Source organism: Molothrus ater, chromosome 21, assembly GCF_012460135.2.
Source record: "Molothrus ater isolate BHLD 08-10-18 breed brown headed cowbird chromosome 21, BPBGC_Mater_1.1, whole genome shotgun sequence".
NCBI classification, from domain to species: Eukaryota; Metazoa; Chordata; class Aves; order Passeriformes; family Icteridae; genus Molothrus; species Molothrus ater.
In genome coordinates this window covers 10743236-10763781 of record NC_050498.2, presented here as the reverse complement: position 1 = coordinate 10763781, position 20546 = coordinate 10743236, and the positions used below count along the sequence as shown (strand labels likewise).

The 20546-nt window shown below is 47.7% G+C and overlaps 1 protein-coding gene across 1 annotated transcript in view; it reads right to left on the bottom strand.

Moving 5' to 3' along the window:
- KSR1 (kinase suppressor of ras 1) overlaps positions 1 to 13130 on the bottom strand; it is a 49795-nt gene extending 36665 nt beyond the window's left edge. The window contains exon 1 of the mRNA XM_036395098.1: positions 12865 to 13130. Within this exon, the coding sequence (XP_036250991.1) occupies positions 12865 to 13089 (225 nt within the window). The 5' untranslated portion in view covers positions 13090 to 13130. The remainder of the gene's footprint in view (positions 1 to 12864) is intronic.
- Positions 13131 to 20546: the final 7416 nt, after the last annotated feature.

Sequence of the window (20546 nt, the reverse complement as noted above, 5' to 3'; positions counted from 1 at the left end):
TGCTATGAGATTGTACTTTGGGATTGTGAGGAAGAACAAAATACACTAAACTCCACTCTGTTCAAAATGCTTTGAACCTATAACCCAAGATTTTAAGAGGGAGAAAGGAAAGTTTTGCTATGTTCTGCCATGCAGTGGGCTCGGAGATTTTCAGTTTGCTCACCAATTATCAAGAATGCTCCCAGAGTGCTGTGTACAGGCACTGAGACACAAAATACAGGACTGGAAAAGCTGTGAGCGTAACTGAGATTCAGCTGCCAGGTTAACCGAGTCCCCCACAGCTCAGCTCTAGGAGAGACTCCTAAAACAGTTCAAAAGTGAAATGGTGTCAGTGGACTGTCTGAGCTTTATCTTCCCTCCAGGACTGGTGATGCCATTTGCCAGTGAGTCTGCTTCCGGGGCCAGCTCTCCTTCCTTCTCAGCAAACCAACGTTCTCACCAGCACCTGTCCAAAGGCCCCTCTCCCTGCAGTTCCACATCCTCGGTTAGCCTTCCTGCTCTCTCTGGAACAGGAGCATCACAGTCCCAGACAAACCTCTGTGCAGATCCTTTCTGAAAGCCCAGGACCATCCCACTGATGGAGGCAGTATAATTGCAGTGAGAATGAAGGGTTACTTAAACGTGGGCTGTGGGGAAAGGCTGTGAGACAGAAGATGGTGTTGCAGAGAGGTTTTATTTATGGCCCTTTCCCTGGTTTTGTTTTGAAGTTACTGGGATGAGCTGTGTGTTCTCCTCTGCTCAAAGTTGCTGGTCAGTTGTTGGGTGTCTTTGACTGTTCAGTGAGGTTTTGTACTGGACTAGTTCTTCCTTCCTACTCCTCTGCTACTCTGCAGGGCCACGGGCAGAGCGAGTGAGGCAACAGGAAGAGCAGGAGTGTAGGAGTCACCTCTACAGAGACAGAGCAGGATGTGACCTCTGCTCCCTAAAGAGGGCACAAATGGTCAGATCCTCATATCCAAGCTGGTCTCTCTCTAAAGGAAAGGCTATAGCAAGGACCAAGTGAAGCTGTTAATCTTGAGTCAGAAATTAAATGTAATTGTATCATAGGTGCTTTGTAGGAGGAACTTAATTATTAACTGCAAAGAAATCAAATTATTGACTATTCTGATGGATGCTTGCTAAACTAGGCTTAAACACTCTAGTACTTGATGGAACTTCAATTCTCACAAACTTTTATCTCACAAAGTGCTGGTGCTGCTCCTACATGAAAGCATCCAGCTCCTGCAGCCCTGGAGCTCTGCTCAGGTAGGACAGAGCTCTGGAAACCTGTGTGACCTGTTTGTCCAGCGCAGAGGCTCCCCTTCCCCACCGGCTGTGCAGCCCTAGTGCACTGTGAATTGAACAGCCTCTGACCCCAGCTGGCTCCATGAGCCGCCTGAGCCCCGTCTGCCAGGGCAGCACAAACTCCGCTGGAAAGGCAATGACAGGCAGCCACCACAAGTTAGTCTCAGCTGCACATACAGATACTGAGCTGTGCAAAGAGTCCTTCCAGCCTCAAATCTTAACAGAAGGCTGCTGTATTAGCGTGCAGCAAAGTACAGTTGAGGGAGGCTTTACTGCTACTAACTTGGTGCTCCCATCCTGGCTGTAGTTACACACGGATTGCTGCTGCTGGGTGTGCACAAACACCAGGCATGGATCCCCAACACTACAATCTCATACTCTGAGGGTAATGATTCACCGAGTTCAGTACCTTTAATCTCCAGTCTCTCTAGAGACCGTGGCAATAACTTCTGAACGTGCCTGCCTTCAAAGCTCTCCTAGATCCTGTCTAGGAAGGGCTTCTGTAGGATCCTGGATAATGAGGAAAAAGGCATTGCAGTTAAGATGACCAGCTCAAAAGACAAAAACAGGGAGCTCCCACTGCTGCTTTAGAGCTTAGTCCTCCATGTATATCTTTTTCTACTTCAAAAAGGGACCCTACCTAGTCCAGTATGGATGTGTGCTGAACCAGCTTCTTACAGTGCCTCAGCTCCTGCTTGCTCTTCCTGTTTAGCTGAAACCCTTGTGTATGAAGCTAAGTAAAACTGACCTAGAGGTTGTTTATGTTTTCAAAGGGTATATGGTCTGTGCTGGAAACGAGTACCTCGATCCAGCCTGACTCCCTACTACAATAATAACTGGAAATGAACTCTGGACTATCAGTTCCCAGCCACTCTGGGTTAGATCACGTTGCACAAGGAATATCCCGGCCTGGGGGAGGGGAAAGCTCTCAGTGACACGGAGCAGCACCTTCGGCTACAAAGGCTCTCCCAGCAGCTGCACAAGGCTTGGGACCAGGGATGGTCCATATGGAACCAACAAACAGCAATGGCAGACAGAGAGAGGAAAACACCTGTGGGTTCCACACAGCTGAAAGGAGAGGAACCACTATAAAGCCAACTACTGTACAGTGTCACCTGAACGTGAACCTTGAGACTCGAAGGTAACCTGTCAGGTGTGTGCTCCAGATATCCAACCCAGATAAGCAATGCTAAGGCTCCCTTTGTCTCCCAGCCAGGCCATCTGCAGCAGCAATGTGAGAATTACAGGGCAACAAAGGTGCAGTTAATTCCCTTCTTATCCCAACTTCCACAATGTCCTGGCACAAACACTAAATAAAATCAGGACTAGAAGCACTTTCTCTGAAATGCGTCTGCCCTTGCTACTTGCCAAGAGAAGTTAGAAAAGCCTCTCATGAATAGGCCGACTGCTTTCAGTTCCTCTCAGCGAGACTGTAACTACTCAGCTTTCACTTGCCAACATTAAAAACTCCCTCCTCGTCTCTGGTCATTCTAGCGAATGAGGAAGGATCAAAGCGTGGGTTGAGTGTAGGCAGTGTCTCTCGTATTGCAGAGGGAACTGCAGAGTACACAACTTCTCACCCTATTGTCCCTTCTGAGGAGCCTGTGAAGCATGCTGACACATCCAGGATTTCAACACAATTAAATTGTAAATTAGTCTTGTCCTTCACAAAAGGCTCATGACACACAATGATCTCCAACGAGTTACGATGACCTGCTAAATTCTCTATTGGTCTCTTGGGGGTTTCCAGGATCTCCCTGTACATCATTCCCTAAAGGCAAACAGCTGCACTGACCCACTGAAAGAACGCATGGATTGGACAATGGTAGGGGTCGCTTTCCTGCTTACAGTTCTTGATGGCCAGCTGTACTAGTTCACTATCAGCCCCAGGAAAAGGTCCAAGCACTTAAAAATTCAGAGAAGGAGCTTAAGAGTAATGGGACTTTAAGGCACTCCTGTAATCATTTCAGTGGCAGAGATTTCAGAGATAGATGTGAGCAAATTAAATCTTCATACGAACACTGAATATTATTTAGGCCGTGGGTAGCAGCACTTGCATGTTAAGGATGAGACCATCATATAACAATTTCTTGCCACATACATGGCTCAAAAGGGAGAAGAACAATTAAGTGTCGGTTCTGGATGCCAAGAGAGAGCTGAACAGTTATTGCTGTAAATTTCCAGGTGTACTTGTATGGATGGCAGCCTCATGCTGGGGCTGTCTCATGCAGAATAATGGGAGCTGAACTGGCAAAAGAGCAATGTTGCTGAAACATGCATTCAACAAGATGAAAATTGAAAGGTTATCTTGTAACTGTAGAATTTCTACCAAGAGTCAGGTGAAATAAGGCACAGAAAGAATCCTTCTGTATTCTAAAAATACCCCCTTTCTCAGTTGGTTATCCTTTGCTATGTGAGTGTTGTTTTTTAGTCCCTTGCTCATTCAAAACACACTTTAGAGACCAATTCTGAAGACAGTGCAACAGTACTTTATGTTTAAATAGCTGGAGCTTCAAGTGGGGTCAAGGCCATGCTGTTTAAGGTATGCAGCCTTGAAAGGCACTTATAAAAGAACTGAGCCAGCAGAGACTAGGGCTAAATTCAGCTCTTACCCTAGTTTTAAACTGCTTCAGCTCCTTTGTTTTCAGTGCAGTCACATTCAATTGCTGCTCCTGCAAAGGAAAGTGGGCTCACATAACCTGAGATTCATCTGATGTCAACTGGACAACCCCAAGGAACATAAGTGGGGTTCTTGGTCAAAGCCAGCCCTACTCTTTGCTACAGATGTCACTTACATGATACCTTCAGCAGACCAAGTGTTCCATCAAGTGATACGGCTGTAAATAATTCACCAGCAACCCCATAACACTTGATTAAAACCTACTGAAAGAAGATCTAATTAAATTGTCCTTTAAAGAACAGACACGATATGACGACTGTGTGAAGGGCAGATGGCAAGCAGAAGCTCATTGGAACATGAGAAAATCATTTGGAGGACAGTACTTGGTAGGCAATACTGTAAGCTTTGCAAGGCTGTTGGCTTAGAGCTGTGTACCTGCTGTGCTGTGAAATATGTGTCTTATTGATTAAATAATAGCTGGACAATAAATACGTTCTAGGAATGTAACAGCTACCTTGCTGGAAATGATATGTGTTTTGAGATAAAGCACCACAGCTCACAGAGGGTTTTCCATGTCTTTCACCTTCTGAGGAATAAAAGAGCTTTATTTCATACCTCAAATCCAAGAAGAAATATGAACATAAAACTCACATCAGAGAGTCAAGTATAAATCTAAAGTAGCCCCAAAGTTCAAATGTGCTATCACCCAGTTCAAAGTTTTGCATGAAAATAAGAATTTACTGAAGAAAACACAGACTTTTGTCCTCTGCATAATGAAGTCCATCCCAGTTGGGGGAAGAGAATCTACTGCTCAGAGACAGGCTTTCAAAGTAATTAAATGTGATCCTGGTGCAGCTACCTGAGATCAAAGCAAAGCTGTGCCATGGTACCCACCCTGACCTCCCAGAAGCTACGGGCTGTTTGCAGTCAGTCATCTTGGAGGAACAGCTCCCCAAATTCTTTTTCCCAAATAAATGAGTGTTTCTTACTGATAAATTTCAAAATCCCCCATGCATCAGGGCGGCTCTCCAACTTCCCCCCGTTCTCTCTCCCGGAGTTTGAGGTTAGATAAATCTCAGAGGCACAGCTACTTGCATGAAGAGGCTGAAGGCTCAGCACTTAGAAGAACTCTTAAAGAATTCGAGCAATGCAGAGACTTGCACAGCTCACTGATGCTGTTCCCACAGCACTGAGGCTCAGTGAGGGAAGCTGACAGACCGTGCTGCTAACCAACCCTATAAAATACAGCCCGAATGTGGAGACTTTATTCTTTGCAGTATAAAGGGGCCGTGCCTGCAGCGGCAGCGAGCTCACTCCAGGCTCCTCGTGTCAGGAACACAGGAAGACTGAAAGGGCTGAGCCAGCCTATTCATGTGGAGGATCCACGAGGAGTGAAAGGCAGAGGCAGGGATCAGACCATGCATTTCCTCACGTGTTTCCCCTTCCCCTCTGCACCTTGGTTTTACAGCTGCAGGAAAGATCAAGGCAGAGGTGTGAAAATTGCTGAGTCAGGCCATGTCTGGGGGGCCTCAGAGAGGCTGTCACAGCACCAGGGCCAGAGGACAAAACCTTGTGCTGAGGCAGAGCTGAGCAGACACTGCAGGGTGGGGACAGGCAGGACACGGCCACTGCAGGCACAGGCAGGAGGCACTGGCAGCAGGACACAGAGCCCTGCCTAGGAAAGATGAAGAACCAGAAGCATTCTGCATTAAGAGAACTGTGGAAAGTTTCAGTTTTGCTCATAAAGACAAAAAGCCTGAAGTCTTTTGCTTGGCAGATTAAGAACAGTTTTTAAGGAGACATCTAAAAAAGTCCAGAAGCTTTAAAAAACAGAATCTCCCTACTTCAGCTTATTTCAGAGGAGCTACGTAACTGTATTTCAAAGCAGTATTTAATCCTCTAGCTTACTCTAGAAATAAAAGGGGAAAACTGCTCTGGAAGTAGAAAAATGTTGCTAGAAAATTGGTAGGAACCAGGTATGGAGAGGTTCTCTAAGAGCACTGTAGGCAGCATAAGGGGCATGGACACACATCTCCCCATGACTGCATCTACTGACAAACCCACCACCTCCTCCAGCAGTGTCTTTTACTGCTGATGGCCAAAAATCAATGAGCAGTCCTCAATCTGTAAAACCTACTAATTATTCCTTCTCTTCAGTTTATAACTAAAACCTCACACTGGAACCTACAGGCCTCAACAATAACCCATACACAACAACGAGGAGCTCAAGACTTCCTTTCCAAATTTAGGTTGCTTCAAACAGAAGTGAAAGTTCTTTGATAAATCAACAAGCCCACGTTTTAGAAGCACGTAAGGGGAGCAGAACTGGACAGGAAGGTACTAAACTCATTGCAAAAAGCTTCTGAAGATTTCCAAGGCCTCAAACCCTGAGGCTCCTGGCTGCATGCTGAACACTGGGGTCAATGACCTGTTCTGGCAGCATCAGATCAGACCAGATCAGAGCCTGGATCTGCTGCATCCCAGCAGCATTCCTCAGTGCCACGTTAATGACTGCTCTAAAGAGAGCTCACAGGCTCTGCTATTAGAGCTCTTCATGCGGGGTAACTACTAATCATCCTATCAGGGGCACTCCATACCCCAACCAAAGTGTGATTCCTGACTCTGCTGCTTAAGTGTCCTGTGACCCTTCCCTGCTTCCCCAAGATGCACACAGAACCAGCTGGATGTTCCCACTGGGCATAAGAGGAACCAGAGACCTGGCCTCTGCTCACTTTAGAACATATACACAAATGACAACTGTATTTTACCTTTAAAGAGAGATTTTGAACAGTCTTGAGCTCAGGTGTGTAAGTCCAATGAGATTTGGATCTTCATTCTGCCTCCAGCCCCAAGAGCTCAGACTTCAGCCCTCTGTGCTGCACTTAGAGCAGGATAAACACCAGACACCTATGATCAGCCTGGGCTGTGATTCCCTCAAACCCCAAGAGCAGGGCCTAAGAAAGGCTTGAGATTCCACCTCAGGAATGCTCCAGGGTTCATTTTAAACAGGTCATGCAGAAAGCAGGTTTCCAAGGAGGCCAGGGAGCCGAGCACAGAGCAGGTGACTGCCACCTAGCACAGGTGCAAGTGAACACCACAGCTGCAGCAGTGATTACCTCATGTCCTTGGAGGTGTGCAGAGAGCAGGGCTGGCTGGGACACGCCTCTGCGATCTGTAGGTGGCACAGGAGCTCTGTGCAGCTCTAGCTTAAGGCAAAAGGCCTCTCTGACCGCCTGTAAACTCTGGTGCTTCCCAACTGTGCTCCCACAAGCAAGGCAGAGTTTATCTGGTTCAGCTGGGGACTGATCCTGTCCTACATTCCAAGGGCTATGCCAATGAGGACTGGTGCTAAGCCAGAATGCCAAACTGTTTCCTAATAATGTGCTAGTCTGACTAGGTGCAGATTCCCACCAAGAAACAGGAATGCCCACGACACTTGCATGCACAACTGCTCACAAGTCACGTGCTGGAAGAACTCCTCGTTTCCTTTGGAGCAGGTGTGTTTCCAGATTCAGAGAGCTTCTGTTCCCTATATTTGCCGGCTGTGGCAACTCTGTGCTGCTGGTAGTGTCAACTGTGTGGGATTGCTCCACAGGAGTGAGAAATGAGCAGGGAGGGGAGTCTGAGAGCTGGCTGAGTCAGGATCACCCATACATCACTCTGTGCCTTTCACCACAGCAGTAATCAGCCAATACCTTCTCCAACCCCCTAACAGTGGAGATAGCCAGGCTTGCTTTCAGCACCACTTTCCTTTTATTAAGGAGAAAAAAAAAGAAAAAAAAAAAAAAGGAATCCCTCTAAGCTGAAAATGAGGGTAAGAAATATTGAAATATTAATCTTAAAAGAAAGGTGAGGGTTTATCCCTCAAGCATCTGATAGATTACACACTTAGCTGGAAATATTGTAACAGACACTATTCCTTAAATAATTTGGTATGTCACCTGACTTCTTTGTTAAGTGTTCCTATTTATGACCAAAGCAGGTGATAAATTTGTGTACCCAGTGCTGACTCATTGCTGTACATCTGTCTCTAGCATGCAGCTGGACCACTGTTTGGGGCTTTCCTTGGGTGAAATGCAGTTCACAGCATTGGAAATGGGGTAGCAGCCCAAGGTCTGTGCAGGTGGGATCTGGGCAAGCTTGGTCACAGCCAGGAGTTCAGCTGGACACAGCTGGGGCCCAGCTTGGCTACGTCCCTGATTAGATCAGTTCTGTGTTAGAGGCTGTATGCAGAGACCGAGGCCAGTGTGGCACCACAGGCTGTGGGTTCTGTGGCTGTGTGCAGCACAGACAGACAGACAGACAGACAGAGCTCCCAGCCAGGCTCTGCTGGGCTCCTGCCCCGCAGCTCCAGGGGTGAGCAGGAATAATGCTGTGTTACCAGTGACCACACAGGCAGCCCTAGAAAGGCAAAGGCAGCACAGAGCCTTACTCTGACACTTCCTTCCTTGTTTCCCAGTCAGTGCACCATGGAACCCAACACAAGGCAAGGAGTACACAAGCCTGACAGAAAAGTGAAGAGTCTCTTGTCCTGTCTTCATACTGATGACAACCTGCTCACCAGAGCTGGTCCTGGTAACTCCAGGTAAGTGAAAACACTGCTGCTGAGTTTGTGGGTCAACATTTATATAAAATCAGTGGTAAGAGGTGTGCTAAATTCCATTATGATATGGAAATTCTGATCATAACTGTCACAAAGGAAAGATGATGTCTGCAGACTACATAATAATATATGGTCTTCCGTTCTTCCAACTCAAATAGAATCTCTGTTGAAGACTATCTTGTACAGTAAGTGCACAAATTTTAGAAAGGAGAAAGAGTCCTAAAAAAACAAAAGACACTTTAAGAAAAACAAATGTGTTGCATATATGCAAAAAGTAAGATGAAGTAAGAGACTTTCTTCTTCTCTTACATAAGACCTGCTGGGAAAGGAAGTCTTTTCAGCTGAACAAAGCTCATAAACATGTGGCTACAGGTTGCAGTTTGGCCTGAAAAATTCACTACTCCCACTGCTTCCAATTTACAAACTCAGTTGTCCTTCCCTTATGCATGCCCAACTTCCAATCTGAAAGTGTGGACTATTACAATCCTTCTTCCTCTTCTCTCATGCCTCCCCCCAATTTCAAATAGTTTGTTTCTGTTCAGAGATTGCTTGGTAAGATAAGCCTTTTCTAGACAAATTGCCAAATGAATTGAGATAATGCCAAAGCAAGTTCAAACAGATTTAATGCACAGGTACCATTCAGCCACTGAACTACTGATTTGTGGAGACTAGACCGAGTTATTTGTGAGACAGCCCAGCTGCAGTCAGGCTTTCTGATCTGGTGCCTGGTTTGCTGAAGGTGTCAAACAGAAGACATGCCCGAGGAAGAAGCCAAACTGATCTTTGCACACAGGCCCAGGAGTGTCTCTATCACGGATCTAGTCTGGCCAGAGAGCCAGGACATTTTCCCAAAGAGCAGGCAGACCTCAGAATGTGTGCACTGCCTCACCCCGACACTCCCACCATAACCAGTCTGGAGGCAGCTGCCACGCCAGAGCCACTGCAGTCAGCTCTTGTGAGGCAAGAACCCAGCTAGAGAGAAAATCCATCTGCAGTCTAAATCCACTCCAGGTCTCGCAGTGCAGCCTTCCTCCCTCATCTTCGCTGCAGTCAAAACTGGGAGATGCTGGGGGAAGGTGTCCCCCTTAGTCTGGGGACTCCCACAGCTCACCAAAGCAGCTGTTTCCAGCTGAGAAACCACAGGAACCTCTCCTGCTGCCAGCACCTGTGACTGTTCTGCTCACCTCCAGCACACTGCCTTGAGCTGCAGTTGGAAGTTGGATGTGCTTCACCACAGATGCCTAGTCCCACCAGCAGTTTCCCAGCCAGGGAAATGAATCCAGAAAGATACTGCCTTCATAAAGAAATACAGCTAAAAATAATATGCTTCTAACTTTGCAAAACCAATTTAAGTCATACAAGGGATTAGTGTAAGACAGTCTTTACCTCTTTACCTGTGTAAGACAGAGGTAAAGACTGACAGAGCTATTTCTTCCCAAGGATGCTTGGAAGCACACTGGATGCTCACTACATGGCAACATTTTTTGCTCTTACATATGGGTTAAAATTACCATTATTTTCCATTTCAGTTTTGTAGTCAACTTGAGAAGTGAGTAAACACGCTAGGACAGAACTGAAAGCACAGACCAGCACTGGGTAAAAAGAAAAACACTCAAGCACTTTTTGGGCAGAAGATATAAAGCTTAAAAAAACCCAGACCTTGTGGCATCAAAGAACCCAGTCTGCTAATAACCAAACTAACAGAACCTACTTTCCACTACAGGGAAACTCCCTGCCCTTCTAAGAAATGGCCTTCGTACCCTGAAACAGGGTCAGCTCATACAACATATTACACTCAACACATCCTTTGCAAGCAATTCCCACAGCCCTTTCTTTCCTCTCCTTCCCGTATCTCAGTTTCCCCTGAACTCTTCTGAGCCACCGTGAGTACTTAACTGTACCTGCCAAGGTCCAGTTTGAAATCCTTATCTACCGTGTTTTATTTTGAGAACACCTTACAAGCAAGAGGAATGAGGAAGGAATTAAAACATTGCAGTAAATGGGGAGGGAACTAAGCTCGAGCCCAAGTGCTCTCGGTGAGGTTGGTGTTCTTTACCTGGCAACTACACATCACTACACAGTCTACCAGTTATATTAATGGACCTAAGTTTTCACAATTCTTTTTCCTCTGAAGTCTTTGCAGAAGGAAAGCCCTGTGAGAGTTCAGCCCCAGCCTAGACAAGCTCTCAGTTCAGGACTAGTAATATGTATAGTACAGATGTGGATGTACAGTACAGATGTGGCTCACAGCACTGCACCACCAGCAGACACTAATCATGACCTGCAGAGCCATTTGGTGACTTGTGGAGGCCACCAGGGAAGCACAGCAGGCCCTGGAGAACTCCGAGCTCCCAGCTGCACTCTGGACTCTCCAGGAGCTCCCTGCAGGAGCAGAGCTCACGTCTGTGCTGGCACGACCCCACAGACAGAGGCACACTGCCTCAGTGGCACTGCTGGCACAGCAATCAGGGCACAGGAACTCCACCTGGTACCTGAGACAGCTCTGGGCCCACCTCCCTCAGGGGCACCACAAGCAATGACAGCCTGGGGAAGCAAACACGGCCCCTGAGCTCCTGCAGTGTGGCTCTGTGACTGCAGCCTGGCACAGTCAAGCACAAGACTCGGGCTATGTCTGACATGTATTTTGGTACAGGCAACCCAACAGTGCAAAGAACACGGAGTCTGTACCCATGCCCACAGCTCCATGTGTGGGCAGAGATCCAGCATTTGGTTGGACTCCCAGAGAAATCACATACTGGACTGTACATCGAAGAGATTTTCTTCTGAACATAAATTTTATGCTCATTGGTGAATGTGGCACACATTTGTTTAAACAGATAAACGCTGAAGAGGATTGTGTGCACACACTCAACAGCTATCACTAGAAACAGCTTTCATTGCTTTAAGAAGAGCCTCAAGATCATAAAAGGCCTTTATACTTTGTCAATAAGGTTTTCTTTTAGACAGGTCAACAAGCAAAATAGTGATGATCATTTCCCAAAATGATGCTGATTGACATTGTTTGGGCATCGAAAAGGCCCTCCAGCAGGGCTGCCAAAAGGCTATACAAATATTGTTTCACTGAGAATAGCCCTTGGGATGCTATTTGGAGGTGACAGGAGGAAGAACAGCATTATAAATTTTTGGGGAAAAAGAACGAACCAAAACAAAACACCCCACAAAACAAACCAACCAACCAACCAAAATCACAAAAAAAAAGTCAGACAAAAAATAAAGGAAGAATGATAGATTTCCAGGAGACTGTGCCAAAAGCTACCTACCACCTATTGTTTCATGGTTTTCTTCCCAACCTTCATTTCTCATGTGATGGATTTTTCTGCATGTACATTTATTACAGTTACAGTGTTGTGATGATCCTTTCTTCCTAAAAAGCCTAACGCTCTATTTAGCTCCACTGTCTCCAGTAGCAGGTAGAGAAGAGGAGCATTAGCATTTACATCAAACTTAAATCAAAGAAGGGAACAGGAGGGGATTGATTGCTTAAAGCAAAACTACCTGCCAAGAAGGTAAAAGGAAATGTTATTTAAGTTTCTAAAGGTCAAATTAACTAAGGAAAAATACATCCTACGTACTTATACAGACTTTTATACAGATCCAGCTCTTCTTTGAGAGCAACACAGCAGCGCATGTTTTGTGTTTGAAGAATTTCGTTTAATCTTTCTACACAGCGGAACGTCTCTCCAGCCCGGTCCATGATGCTGTTTGAGCCACAGCAACAGAGGGAAAAGGAGGATCAGATTAGATCAGTGAAACTGAGCCAGGGATAGAGAGACAGGCCTGGAGCAGAGGGCAGGAAGCATCAGCAGCAAATACCAAGGACCTGAGGCAAAGGGGAGTTTTCCCAGCACGCCAGGCCAGCGGTGTGGGGACACACCTCCTCTCAGCGAGCCCGGAGTCACCTTTGCTCCGCGCCTCACATCGCATCCCGCTCCACAGGGACACGGGAGCCCGGCCCAGGCCCCGGGGCGCGGCAGGGCGGCCGCACGCTGCCTCACGGAGCTGCCGGCACCCGCCCGACAGCCCGGGGCACCCGAGGGGCTGCCCCGCACCTGTCCGCGCTCCGCCGGCACCGCGCTCCGCTCCGCGGCTTCCCCGGGCGGCGGGCCCCGCGCCGGGAGCGCCGAGCCCGCTGACAGCTCCGCGGCGGGGCCGGGGCGCCGCTGTCCCCGCCAACAGCGCTCGGCCCGCGGGAGAAGGAGCGGGCGCGGCGCGGCCCCGGTGCCGAGGGGACAGGGCGGCGGGCAGCGGCAGGCCCCGGCCGCAGCCCCGGCCGTGCGGGGCAGAGGGGGCAGCGCGGCCCCGCTGCGGCGCCCGCGGCTGCCAGCCCGCGCCGTACCTCCAGCGTGCGGATCTCCTGCTGCGTGAGGTCGTTGGACGCGGCACACTTGGTGCGGAGCCCGCGCAGGTTGGAGAGCGAGATGTCGATGAGGTCCTGCAGCAGCCCGCACTGCTGCAGCGTGGTCCGCACGGCCGGCAAGCCCCGCGGCCCCGCCGCCTCGCCGCCGCTCCGCTCCTTCCTCTCCAGCATGCCGGCGGCTCGCAGGGCAGCCGCTCTATCCATCCCTCGGCATCAGGGAGGCCGGGAGGCGAGGCGGCGGCGGGGGAGCGGCGGAGGGAGGGAGGAAAGGAGGGAGGGAGGCGGACGGGAGGCGGCCCAGCCCGGCTCGGCCCGCCCCGCTGCGCTCTCCGGGCAATCACCGCGCGGTACATGCGCGGCCGCCGGGCTCCGCAAGCGCGCCCGCTCCGCCCCTGCCGCCGCCCTCAGCGCCCACCGCCGCCCCGCGGCGCTCTCCTCAGCGCGTCCGTCACCCTGCAGCGCGTCCCTCAGCCCTTAGCGTATCCCTCAGCCCTCATTTCCCGCCTCAGCCATCAGCGCGTCCCCGACCCCTCAGCACGTCCCTCAGTGCCCGCCGTGTTCCTCAGCCCTCATTTCCCGCCTCACCCCGCAGTGCCCGCCTCACCCCTCAGCGTGTCCCTCAGCCCTCATTTCCCGCCTCACCCTCAGCGTGTCCCTCAGCCCTCATTTCCCGCCTCAGCCCTCAGTGCCCGCCTCACCCCTCAGCGCGTCCCTCAGCCCTCATTTCCCGCCTCAGCCATCAGCGCGTCCCCGACCCCTCAGCACGTCCCTCAGCCCTCAGTGCCCGCCGTGTTCCTCAGCCCTCATTTCCCGCCTCAGCCCTCATTTCTCGCCTCGCCCCTCAGTTCCCGCTTCGCTGTCTCCCTCCCCTCTCCGCGCCCGCCTCAGCCCCTCAGCCTCCCCTCAGGTATGTCAGGCCTCGCAGCTCGCTCCGAGGAGCCCGCAATCGGCTCCGCTCCCCTCGGCGCCCCTGGAGGAAGCAGGGCCAGGGCAAGGGCGGCCTGCCCAGCCCAGGGGAGGTGTGAACGGGCATTAGGATAAACGTGTTTTAGTGAATATAAGCTTTGTGGTAGGTGTATGGGTTCATCCCTATCATGAGTAGAAGGGAACTTCATGATGTCCTTGTGGAATTGCTGTGGTTTCAGTTTTCACAATGGAGACGTGAGAAATATAGTCCAGGTAACTGCATTACATTTGGTTTCATATCCAGCCTGTCTGATGGACTTGCACAGAGCTGAGCTGTCAGTGCAGGAACCACTCATCTCCCGATTATTAGAATTGGGACGGTTCATCTGACATGAGGGATCCAGGGAGGCAGTTAGGTTGTACCTTACTGACAGAAGAAGACAGCCTCCTTAATTTGCACTAAATTGATACCAGGTTTTAAAAGCTTAAATGACATCTGAGCCACATGTGGCAATACAGAAGGGAGATTCCTGAAAAAAAAAAAAAAAAGAAACTGAATTTAGGACATGAGGCAGTGGAGCAGGGCAAAGCAGCTGACACTGAGCTGTTTTTCTCATGGTTAAATAAATACTGGTATCCACATTAGTTTGTGTGGATTTGCATCAAGTAGTGTGGCATATGCTGTTTAGTAATTTTCTTAAGAATGTGGGTCAGGTTAAGTATTTGATTTCATTGTCATTATTCACATGCTGTAAATTTCATACGCAATAAGGGCTTTGCTGGATTAGGGTTTAATTAGTTTGCCATCTGATGAGTCTGTGGTTTTGGGAAAGTAACTTTGCTTATTACCTCCATATTTCTGACCTTGTGAAAAAGCCTTTATCTACCCTGTCTGCGCTCAGGAGCACTGGAGATTTAGTACTGGAAATTTTTATTTCTAGGACTCTGACAGGTTGAAATCCTCAAATTCAGGTGACTGTGGAACTCGGGAATGTTATTAACAGGATATTGTTCTCATAGACATTCTCTGCTGTGTCCCCACCTGAGAATATCCATTTGCTTACAGACAAGAGGCCGAGCACATTGCATAAGAAAGCAACCTAGGAAACTTGTGGCCGTGCATCACAGGATACTTGGCATTCCCTGCAGTGTTTGTGTGCTGGGAGTGCCGGCCTCATTAGCCGGCTGCCATCCGTGGGCAGCATTCCAGTCCCAGCACAGGGCTGCCCTTGGGCCTGCGGGAAGAATGTGCTGACTAAACACTGCCTCTGCGTCCATCCCTGCTCAGCAGCGCTCAGCATCGCAGGCTGTGGGGCTGGCGCCTTCCCCGGAGCCCAGGCTGCTCTTCCACCACAGACCTTGGGTGCAGTCCTGGTAGTTTAAGTTGTGTGGAACCACAGCTTTCTGTCTATAAGGAGATGGGGTAAAAGCACTGCTTATCTGAGGGTTTGAAAAGAGAAATACCATGGCTGGGACATGCTAGAAGGACTGTGTGAGCACACTGAATGAGCTCTTTTCCCAGAGATTTCAGGAAATTACATATTTCGTGTTGTACTTTACACATTTATTGATGCACCTGTTAGGATTTTTCTTTTAATGTACAGTTTATGTAGGGTGGACATAAGAACTGTATTCTCTAGCCTAAAACAACTGCTTTTTTCTTGAATTGAGTGAACCGTACCCACATTGTCAACTTCATTGTACAGTGGTCTTTTTTGCCACTGTGTCAAAAAACAATAGTTTTGAAAACAACAATAACATGTGGAATGCCTGAACTGGATTGGAGAAAACTTATAAGTCCTTGGTTAAGCCACTGGCCTAAGGATTGAGGGGATTTCTCTTCCCCACTGCCCCATCTCTCTTGCCCACACAGATCAGGTTCTAGCTACCTCAATAAAGCCCAAATCTTGCTAAGCACCCCTGGAAATCCTGGATCATAGCAATGGTCTTGGACTCAGTAAAATAAGCTCACTGGGGAAAAATACCTTTTTTTTTGTTCCTGGAGAAAGAAAAGCACTGATGCATTTTACAGGCTGCCTGTATGAAAAGCCTCTATTACCTTTTTAGCTATCTTGCCCCAATTTCATTCAGCTATCACAACACTGAATTTAGATGATGAGACTGAATTGCTCTATTTGATGTGTTTAACACATAATAGAGACCTGTTTTAAGAAAATGCAGTGTTGGGATTTGAAGAGCTGAAATGTTAGGTGTTTCAGATAAAAGAGGCCTTTATTATCGGTGATTTTCCCCTCAAAGGCTTCCTCCTACACACCATAGGAGTATTCCTCTCCCGGCACAGCACAGGAATACACAGTAGCTCTGGCATGCTCCTCTGCTGGGAAGCTGAGAAACTTAAGTCCTATTTTTAGACTTGCTGCTGGATATTCTTGTTAGGATATACAGAGAAAGTGAGGATGGTGAGATGGTGTTCCCAGAACAAATCCTCACCATCCCCCAGTTTAGATATCTCCATGGCTTGCAACCGAGCCAAAGCAGTTCACACAAGTATAAGATATGACCTTCACCTTTAGGAAAAGTTTTAGTCTAAGTCCGCTTCTTCCATGGATTTTTCCTGCTCAGCTGTCTGTGCCAAATGGCACAGTCGAATGCAAGGGATGGACCAGCAAATCCACAGGTTTGGCAGTGGTGGATCCCAGTGAGTCAGGGATAGATACAGGAGACTGAACTGTGTGCTGATAGTAATGGAGGACAAGATGTGAAAATTAAACACTACTCCTTTTCTTAAAAATAATTCTCATGGATGGGGAAAACAGCTGTGTTTAGGCAATCTTGAAGGAATTTCTGCCCCACAAGTGGAAGGCACAAGAAACTGCTATGTCTCTTCACTCAGTGTTTTCTGTGGACAGGTGTCATGGTTTAACCCCAGCTGGCAGCTAAGCACCACCAACCCCCTGCTCACTTCCCCTTCAACAGAAAGAGACTTTGAGATGGGACTGGGAGGAGGAGGACCGAAGTGATGTGTTCATCTTTCCTTCTGGAGTCACGTGAGTAAACAAGCATTGCAGCTGTTACAGCAACCAGAAACTTTCTAGCTTTAGAGAACATAAGAATTTTCGTTGTCTATAAAACAAATAAAACCCCCAACATTTATTTTTAGAGTAATCTCATGGGTTTTGCAGTCTTTCTTTAGCATCAGCTGTGTTGCAATAGTGCTGCCTTTTTGTCTGCTATTTATCACCAGTAAAATAAACTGTTTGGGCAGGAAGAGTCTTTTACTCCCTGCTTGCACAGCAACGCCTGAATCTCAGCGAGAAGCCTCTGAGCTCTGCTGTAATATAAATACTCAATAATTACAGGCCCAGAGGCTTTAGCCCCCACCCCCCTTGGAGCCCTGCCAGCCCGTGGGGTTTGTTCTAGCAGCAGACGTGCCAACAGTGAAAAGTGACAAATTTTGTTGGCGAAAGAAATTCATAGGTCTAACAAGGATAAGAAACACCCGCCTTTAGAAACAGAGGCTTATGTCTCTCCAAGGATATACACACCCTGGATTGACTCATGCTGGCATAATCCCCTTGTGCAATTTGTATATTGGCATTAGATATGTGTGTGAGGCAAAAAGGCAAATATTTGGTTAATGAAACAACACAGGGATAATAAAAAATAATTAGGCAGCTTTACCTCTCAGAACAAGGCAGCAGGTGAGCTGCTGCTCTTCCCCTCCAACAGGCATATCCCTGCAAGCAGAGCTTCCTGATGTTTGTTTTATTTGCAGCAAAATAACTTGTTGATTTTGTTAAATGCTCTCAGAGTAAAAATAAGTGATAAATAATTAAATTAATCAAGTCCAGTAGCGCACAGTCTGGTGAGGGAGGGGGTATGTACTGTGGTGGAAAAAGCAGGCTCATATTCCACAAGAGAGCTTTGTCAAGTGTATTGCATAAGGAGATTACAGGCCCGAGTCTGAAAGAGGCTGAAGGTTTTAGTTGTGTTTGTCATTAGCACGCTGTGAACTGCAGCACAACAGCCCCTCTTTCATCTGGGTGAGAGAAGGCTCCAGGTCCATCATTACGATTCTGGAGCTGGGACTCCACATGGCTATTAGCTTCATTCCCCAGAGCCCTTTCTTGGTGTTTAAATAATGGCGAGGAGCTGGGCGGGTTAATCATCTGCTGCCATTCTTCCGTGCTGGGATCCGTCTGATGTGACAGCCCTCTGGGAGGGCCCCGGGCCAGGCTCTGCTCTGCAGCCCCGCTGAGGCTGAGGCTGAGGAGGCTTGTCCTGCGCCCGGGCTTTGCCAACCCACTTGTGTTGATTAGCAAAATGAGAACAAACTCCTCCCACCCCCGTGCCCTATGCCTGTTGGCAGCTCTGAATCAATGCCAGTTTTTCTGGTGAAAGGAAAAAAAACCCAACTTCTCCTGATGCAGCCACTTCTGTGTGGAGGTTTTACCAGCAGCTCTGGTCCTGCTCTGTGGGAGGCCTCCTTTCCAGTTCTGCAACCCTTCCTCCGCAGCTGTGTGTGCAGTGCCTCACAAGTGGGGTGACCACAGCCATTTCTCAAGCACTACATTATGTCTCTCATTACATACCTAGCAGGAATGCTGTCCTGGGATCATCAGGGTCTGCTGGATAATCCACATCCCTTTCCATGGGAGGAGCAGCACCACAAAGACCACTAGATCCAATATCCACATTCTTCCCAAGATCCACCTGCACGTTTGATGTAGCTGTATCCCTCTGCTGTGCATGATGGGACCTGGGAGGATCTATTGCCATCTTCCACCTGTGAAACATCCAGAAAATATCTTTTTGTGAAGCATTCTGGTGCATGTCTTGTAGCTCTCAGTTATGTAGAGGTCCCTGGGGAGAGCTTGCATGCACTGACAGCTCTGTTTTAGAAGAGCTGCAAGAACTCTGCCGTAGATAAAATGGAAGGAGCTGAGTTCTACAGGTTTCTAAACATGGAGACACTGTAAAAGAGGCTGGGCCAAATGATATGAGTGGAGGGACTGCCCTGATGCATCTGAGGGGCATTGCCTGTGGCATTCCTTCATTGGAGATGGAATTCTGTGTGCAACTGCCTGTGTGTTCTGCTGTTCCTCCTGGCCTCACAGCCTGATCCTGCTCTACTGAGTCAGGCTCTTGGAAACCAGGTCTGTGAAAAGCCTGCAGATGGTCTAAAGAGAGCTTACAACATTCTGAAGGATATTTAGAAATGTAAACCCGTCTGCTGCAAAAAAAATGGCTCAGCAGGAAGTCCTTAGAGTATGATAATAGCAAGGACATTTCATGCAACTATCAATCATTCTCACTCTTGATGAGTTGAGAATTAATCTGCAGAAGGAAAAACAAACACAGATCTTTTGTTCCTTCCAATTCAAAGTCCTTTGAAATCAGTGTCTTCCCAGCCAGTAAGTTTTGGATTAAGTCCTCGTTCCACCCTCCTTTCCCCTATCCCTACAGTACCATGAAAATTCAGGCTGTTTCTCTTTACTTCCTTCCTCTTCATAAAATGTCTAATAATCAGCCATCTGGTGTCCAAGATGCCTTGAGTATTAGGGCATTTCCTTTATCCAGGGGAGGCTTGTGAGAAGGAAGATAAATGTGTCCATGACCCATCCCTGCTGTGTGCTGATTAGAGTCTGGCAGTTTTTCTTTGTTCACAGTGATTACAGTAGTGCTAAGTTGTTTAGGGGAGAAACATATTTAAAGGGAAAATCTTGGTTTCTGATCTACTAGATTTCATGGCATTACTTAATTATGCTTAATGAGAATTCTGTAGAACAGTATAATACTTGTAATATATGTTAAAGACAGAGTGGGATTTTGAAGGGAAGATGCAAAATGAGATTTATAGAAAACACTGTGTATCCTAAAGAACTGCAGTCTGGATTCATTCTCATTTTAATTCTGTCTCTCAGTGACACCCTATTTTTCAGAACTAGCTAAAAACTTAACCCTTTCCTTTAATTTTGTATTCCAGAGACCACAGCTGCAAGACAAGCTGTGCTCAGAGCTCTGTTCAAGTCAGTGTCAGTCCCTGGGAACAAGGGTTCTGTGTGCCATGCTGTGTAAAACTGGGTCAGGTCTCAAGGTAGCCAATGGCTTGAAATTCAGGTTTAGGAGGAAAATACTGAAGGGCACAGAGAAACTGTGACTGAGCATCCACTGGACAATTGCAGTTTTTTAAAACAAAGCCTGGAGGGACAGAGCAAGTCAGACTACAAAGAAAACAAAAACAGCAGGGAGAAGCTGCAGTCTTAGCTCTGAAGTAAAAAAAAAACTACCCCCTATTATTCTGTGACAATTTGTAGGCCAAATTCATGACATAAAGGAGGTTTGTGTCTTGATTTGTGAGCCCTTGAGAGCTGCAAATTTGTGTTGCCTTGACTGTGGTGGTGTGAGGAGATGCCAGCAAGGTTCTGTTTGTATTCCCAGAATGATGCTCCCATCCATTGGGGTGTGGACAGTCACCAGACATTTGTACCAGGAGTCTTCCCTTGATGGTATGTTTATAAATAGTGAACGATTCTGGTCCAGCTGGAGTTTGTCAGGTGAAAGAGACATAAAAAGAGATGTCCTTAAAATACCTTTAGGCTGTTTCTGTACACCTTGGTTCTCAGCAAAGAAATATTTCTGACTTACTTTTTTCTGTTGAAAGTCACCTCACCTTTAAGGGCACGTACTGTCCTAATCCCCTGCTTGAACTCTGTGTGCAGTTCAGGCTGTGGATTATGGCACTCATACAATACATAAGCTATTTAGTGCACCCATTAATTAACCAGTTAATA